The following is a 7,113-nucleotide window of genomic DNA, read 5'->3' on the forward strand; positions in this document are numbered from 1 at the left end:
ATTTCTGTCCAGCACGAAAATTTCACTTGGACGTACGTAATTCAATACAATGTATGTAACTGGCGAAAACAAACTGCGTCCATTCAGTAACATGTAATTAGTCCTACAATGTAGGATAATTAATATTGAATCATTAGTTGAATTACATGTTGCACAAAAGACGTATTGAGTGGAAGCTCTACGTTCGCTGCTGGTGCTGACACCTATTATCCTGCGAGGGAAGCGTCAATTTGCATACAATCGCGCGATCTTGATACAATTTGTTATTTATATAAGTAATCACCGTAATAATATCGATGCGGAATTGTTCCTCCGCGGTGCTCCGATAAGCTCTGGATGCAGCTTCGAACAAATTACGGCCTGTGTACAGGAAGAGTCCATCTTGTATCGCAAATAATTGATTTCGCCTCCAGGTTGTCTGCCTTCGCCAAACAATACAGAAATTACATTAATACTTTGCTTTTTTTGTATCTCTGTTTGTTAGCGAATTCTTCTACAAATCATCCTTTTTGCATATAATAACTTAATTGCATGCATGTATCATACAACTATCATCACTAAATCCAACTTTAAAAAATATCCTAGTATTGAGTTTCCGAAAAGTTCATTCATCATTGAAACTTATATCAAATGCCCTACAAGTTTAAACTACAATATTTAGACACACTTTAGTTACCGTAATTTACAGACTATTTTACAAGAAGAAATGTTCTTAAAATTAGGGTACATCTCATATTTTTTTTAAATAAATTATTACTTATTATTTTACTGTCAACTAAATTTTCTTATTTATTATCTAATAATAACTTTTTTTGTAGTTTAAGAAATTTGGTTTATATCTTAGGTAAAAATTGGATGTGTGTGACAATTTAAATAATACAAAATATGTAATAAAACAAACAAATTACTTTATTATAGTTCAAATAAATTAGTCTTTGAATAATAAATGTAACTTCTAGAATTATGAATTATGTGCTAGTTTTTAGTATTAGAAGAACTAAACCCATTGTATTTAATGAATTGATGTAATGACGAATCGAATATGAAAATTGAAGTAGTAACTCTAAAAATGAACTTTTAAGTGAAGTCACTATCGACATAAGATTAAAACCGAAAGTGTAGCATCTTAATCATGAAGTGAACTTAGCTTTAGATAAATGAAATAGGTATTTCACGTAATTCAAACAACTGCATCTTCCACTTCCCCAAGTAGGCTCAATGTACTCATCAGTGTACTACATTTGAAAAGCGTGATCTCCTCATGCTATCAAGAAATTAGCCTCTGATAAAAGACCTGATAAAGCGGCGATATAAAGCGATTAATGCCAATACTTTAACGATAGCTATGAATTTGAAGAGCAGCATTTACCATCTTCGTGGAAAACCAATGAACACGAAATACGTAGTTTCAATATATTCGCGAAATATGTTGGAAATGAAGTAATATGTTTAATAATTATGCAGCGAATTTGAATCGAAGACTTTATGAGCTATTAACATTTTAAGTGTCCGGCTGCAACAAATTAAGCACTAATGGATGCTATGACCTCGGGTACAATCTTTATTCCATTTCGAAACGGTGCCTAGATCTGCCGCCAATTGTCGCCGTTAGTGACATCTGTAGCATTCCGACAGAGGCCTTCAATTTCAAAACCGAATTATTCAATTCCCTTCAATGATACCATTTATTAACGATTTCAATTGTTAGAAGACAACTAAGGTCTCTGCCATTTCTACGACGAAGTAGTAGACGATTTCAAGATCAAATTATCAGAGCGTAGGCTAAATGCACTAAATACTAAAATTTGAGAAAATATAAGCGAAAAGACCCTTTGGCTCACATTGTGTCCAATAAATATGTTTAAGTAATAAGTTTTTCTGAGCTTTAAACTAATACACAATTTTTTATACCAATATTAATATATGAATTGTGTCTTCAGATTTAAGTTAAGTATAAGTTGTTTAAACATCAAGTATATTGAGAAATAAGCAATGTAAAATAGTAAATACTCATTTCGTTAAGTTAATTAACTTATTTAGGCGGAATTTATTATAAAACTGTATATGATAAATATCATAAGACGTGAAAATAGTGTTTAATATTTTTTAGTACTATTCAATTTGATCATAAAATGAATCTAAGAACAGTGTGCTTTTAAGAATTTGTTAAATTGAATATCCATCAGACATTAATTTGCTTTCTAGGAAATCTGATACAATTGGCATTGATAAGCGCGAAAGAGCTTTATTCGATTGTGGTACACATCTTATGCAAGTAATATTTGAAACGACTGGCGCCATCGGGCGTGCAGTGATTGAAGCTCTGAGCTGTTCGCGGGCTCTAAGAGATGGTGGTACAGTGAAACATATTATTAGTAATACTAATGTTTTTTCTTCTATGAACCTGATAATATTTGATAAAACGTGGTGCGTGTTTGAAAATGGGCTAATTCGTAATATAATAAGAAAGTAATAATAATAATGCAAAAGAAAAAGGAAATATATCTGTACCTGAACATTGTATAGCAATCTTCCCTATATCCCATAAATAGTCTTTGCCTAAAAGATAATACAATTAAGAATTTAGAATAGTATTAAACTTTTGTATACTTACAGTGAACACACTGGATTGGATTTGAAATATAAATTATTGTAAATTGATGACTAGTATTGTGTAATTCAGTCTCTGAAAAAAATGAAAGTAATGAGTTTATTGTTTTTATTTGAAAATTATGAGTGTTACCTGATGTGGTGCCCCCTTGTTGTTCAGCACTTTGAAGATGGTGACTTGTCTCTGAACCAATGTACTTGAGTACTTCAACTGAAAGTATTCACATAAGATTAGATTAGTTTTTAGTTGAAGAATGCTTTGGGTTTTGGATGACTCACCAGGTACATATCCTTTGATGTGCTTGGTTTGGTGGTAGGCATACAGCCACCCTTTTGGACAACCCGATACTCTTTGTACATATACTAAGAGTATGTCACCCCTCTTAACTGGTAAAGCATTGCTGTTGTGCAGGTCTGGCACAAAGCTGTGCATAGCTTGGTAGTATGCAGCATCCATAATTTGATAGAACTGAACACTGTCTTTTGAGAGAGCAACCTTACTTGCATTATAGTCCGACTGTAAATGTTTTGATTCACAGACCTAAACATGTCTAATTTCCTTGGGTACTTGTACCCATCATTGTCCAGCTCATTTTGATCTGGTTTCTTCTCTAATATTGCTTCATTATATATCACAACGTTGACACAGCAGGAAAGAACAAGGCACTTTAAACAAAACTTATTGCTTTTTCTGTAAGAAACCCAAAATCCTGGGGAGCATTTGCAGCGGTGCTATGATGCTATCGACTTTTTGGTTAGGAATCGCGTTCGAGCTGGTTTCCTGTTGGGCATCCTCCCAAAACTACTGCAGCGTGACCAGTATTTCCATGAAACTCGAACACTCGGTATATCGAAACAGAACTTTATATTCACTAAATCAAATAATGGCGTCCGTAGTCACAAACTGAGGACAGCAACTGACAGAGACACTACAAGGATTCAAGCTAGACCCTGCGCGGTAGGAGAGAGACGGAATGTTACCTATTAAACGTCAGAATGCTACCAACTCACTCCCTACCCTACCAATACCCTTTTAAGGTACTGCATTTTCAACCCCCCACCCAATGATCCACTGCCCCATTGTATATACTTTCCGATTTCATTGCTCCACAAACGGCGAAGGGTGAAGAAGTCATAGAACTCTTAATGCCATATTATTTTTTTTAAAATTGCATTTTTTTATTATGCATAAAACACGAAAAGAAATATGACTAAGCCAATAACACATACACTACTTTAAAAACGTTAACAACAAATAAACTGAAAAAAATACACTCTGTATATAAAATTGGTTAAACCACTACAGGTGATTTTGTCTATGGAAATTAAACAAACAAAAAGTTTTATAATATCCCTGAGCAATATTTGTTATGCAGGAAGTGGCGACTTTTAAAATATCATTGCGTCACTTCCTGTCTGATACCGCTTTTGAAGACAAAATCAGTAACATAATCTCATAAACTATTGTCATAATTTAAAATACATAATAATATAAACAAAATATTTTAACACCTAAATACTATTATACCTCATATCACTTTTCATTCTAGTAGAGTTTGTGTTCGTGAAATACTATATACATACAAATAAATATATATATATATAAACAAACATAAATACTTAAAATTGACATGAACACAAACTCATCTAATTATATATACAATATATATATTACTTGTTATCACAAAGTGTAACTGTGTACACACATATTACATTAAAACATTAACTAATAGTGTTGGACAAATCAACAGAAATAAAGCTTTTTAGCTATAATACTTGAAAAACAAAACTGAATGAACAAAACGATATCAATTATTAAATGAAGGACGCTTGCCCTCCCTGACAATTCTTAGTGCCCTCAGCACTCCAACTTTATCTAATTCTTGCTGTGTAGGCTTTTCATTATCCAAACATATTTCTACATAATTCTCTTTAAAGTATTCAAGAACCTTGACTCTATAATCAATAGTAGTAGATACAGGGTTTCCTGTTAAAGAGATATTCTCCAGGCATGGCAGATTGCCTAAACATGCTACATTCTCTACTTTCATGATATTGTTTGTACTTAAATCAAGGTGTTCCAAGGAATATAGTTTAGAAAGGCCATCAACTCTCCACAAACCATTTTGAGAGAGATCCAATGTCGTGATATTACCTAACTTGGTGTGCATATCATCGCACTTCACAAGTTTATTATTGGAAAGATGTAGATGGCGTAAATTTGATAACATAAACAGGTTATCTAATTGCTTAATTTTGTTATTATTCAATATCAATCTCTCTAAATTGGGTAGTAGTTTGATAGTCTCATCAATCCTGTCTAAATTATTGGAACTCAGATCCAATAAAGTTAAGCTAGTCCAAATCTGAAAAAAAATCAAATAAATATTTTCTTCTAAATACCAAAAGATATTAATTACCATTTTCGTATCCATCGTGCTTTTGTGCAGAACGTCACATTGCAGCACTTGCATTATGCTAGTTAAACCATTATTTAGTACACGTAATTCCACTAACGATGCTCGCAAACTGTCCGCTGATGTAACCATCTCCATATTTATCCCTATAACATCCAATTGCCGTAGTACCTAGAATAAAGCTAATTAGAAATATTCCTTCTTAAATAAATAACAATTATACCTTAAATGGTGAAAATTCTATGGGTAACTCATTAGGTATAATATTACTATTCATGTGCATAGACTTATCACCTCTAAGAGTGAGCTTATTAAGCTTCGAACAAAAGTCCAAAACATGACTAATATCAGTAGATCTGTCTACGTTGTATACATATGGGGAAGGTCCCCTGACACATTCTCCAATTGCATGTAGCTGGAAAAAAAAGAAATATTAATTGAAATGCAAAACATTAAAAATAAAATAATATTTACCTGCAATGTATTAAAGAAAAACGAGTTCGTAGTAGATAAAATATTATCAGCTTCATTGTAAAAGTAAGATGCCTGTGCTTGTAGCATATAGAAAGTGTCATAATGCTGGAATTCCAGAAACTCGTAGTAGTGTTGTGGCATAGCTTGCCTAAGGTAAATTAGTGTGTAACGGAGATATTGTTCCAAACCATGTCTCCTTTTCTCAATAAAGTAAGGACACTTATTCCTCAGTAATCTTTTTGGTGGGAGCTGGTCTTGTGCAAGTCCATGTTCTGAGACAAGGGTCTGATGGAGAGCATAAAATTCGCGGTACCGGTGTAATACTGTCCACTGAACCTTGCCAACGCTCATATTAATACGGTAATGGGTTATCCCACTAACCTCTTCACTAACTGGGATCTGGACGTTCGTCGACGCCAGATTAGACCAATAACTCGCCATCGTTATAATTATGACTTAGTTGTTCAATGATCACATCATTTCTCTAACTTGCAGAAAGAATTTTTAAAAACAACTGCGACTGCTACTGATGACTATTTGCAACGCAATGGTCGGTTGTTTCTGCTGGTTCGCGCGAATTCTCTTCTTTTTTTCGAAGTTCGTTACACCACCGCCAAAAGACGGTTAGTTACCGTTATAATTCAAAATAAACTAATTTATTTTCACTTAAATCAAACCCCATAGCTAATACAATATTTCAATAAAAATCTGAAATTATTATTGAAAATTTATGTAATTTTAAAGGTTGCCAACTACTAAAAATTTAATTATAATCATGTTAAACTCAAACTTTGATTCTATCGCACGTTATAGATTGTAGAACCATCTATTAACAACACTGAGAATTACTAAAATCAAAATCGTATCACGAAAATCTGATATGAAAGGTCGTTGGTTAAATTCCCAAAAACCAACAAAAATTTGTGGTGGCTGTTAAACCCGAAAGGGGCAGAGATTTATATCAATAAATAAATTAATATAAATCTCTTAAAAAAAATACAGCATTCAGGATGTATTAACATCATTCATAATTCAAAGAAATAGAATTCTAAGACTTTTATTATACTATGACTAAATCTTTTCGCCTCCCACGCTGCATTTATAGATGCAAATCATTTGGTAGATGATAGCATACATATTTTTAATCACTTTCTTAAAAACGTTCTAATTTTAATAAACATATCAGAATAGTGCTTGAATGAATCTTATGTTATTACTTCAATATAATACTTTAAATGCTTCTTCTTATTATTACTTTTCGAGTTTTATGCGATTTAATTTACAGACGCAGAGACATTTTTCGGAATATTCAGGAAACAGTCTGCAACCAAACATATACATACACTTTGAAACAAATAGGAACACAACGACTTGGATAATGATCTGTATTTTAGTAAACTGGAGCTCCCAGAAGAATGTTATAAATGGATGTTGATCTTGAATAGACACGAATTAGAATGAGTCCAAATTTTAATTTGTAGCTGCAATGGTGTCCTCGTAATTAATTAACAAACTTTGGTATTTCAAAAATGAGTTGGGGAAAATAGCGTCTTCGAAAAAGCCTTGTATTTTCGTAAAGATGAGCTCCCAGAAGAATGTTATAAATGGATAT

At 32.7% G+C, this 7,113-nt stretch overlaps 2 protein-coding genes across 2 annotated transcripts in view; both read right to left on the reverse strand.

Annotated features, from left to right (window-relative positions):
• The window catches only part of LOC108559788 (phosphatidylinositol 3-kinase regulatory subunit gamma), a 48,652-nt gene extending 45,071 nt beyond the window's left edge, over window positions 1-3,581 (reverse strand). Inside the window, exons 1-4 of the mRNA XM_017917135.1 lie at window positions 2,890-3,581; window positions 2,744-2,821; window positions 2,615-2,686; window positions 2,512-2,559 (exon numbers count right to left, since the gene is read on the reverse strand). Of these exons, the coding sequence (XP_017772624.1) occupies window positions 2,512-2,559; window positions 2,615-2,686; window positions 2,744-2,821; window positions 2,890-3,067 (376 nt within the window). The 5' untranslated portion in view covers window positions 3,068-3,581. The remainder of the gene's footprint in view (window positions 1-2,511; window positions 2,560-2,614; window positions 2,687-2,743; window positions 2,822-2,889) is intronic.
• A 691-nt stretch (window positions 3,582-4,272) lies between these two features.
• On the reverse strand, window positions 4,273-6,194 carry LOC108559776 (nischarin). The gene is made up of 4 exons (XM_017917123.1): window positions 5,502-6,194; window positions 5,251-5,442; window positions 5,031-5,198; window positions 4,273-4,976 (listed from the first exon to the last, which is right to left on the reverse strand). Exons 1-4 carry the CDS (start codon window positions 5,940-5,942, stop codon window positions 4,419-4,421), a joined length of 1,359 nt encoding a protein of 452 aa, XP_017772612.1. The 5' UTR covers window positions 5,943-6,194; the 3' UTR covers window positions 4,273-4,418.
• Between the last annotated feature and the right edge of the window lie 919 nt (window positions 6,195-7,113).

The sequence above is a fragment of the Nicrophorus vespilloides genome, unplaced genomic scaffold (genome assembly GCF_001412225.1).
Source record: "Nicrophorus vespilloides isolate i.1.1-1 unplaced genomic scaffold, Nicve_v1.0, whole genome shotgun sequence".
Taxonomy (NCBI): Eukaryota; Metazoa; Arthropoda; class Insecta; order Coleoptera; family Silphidae; genus Nicrophorus; species Nicrophorus vespilloides.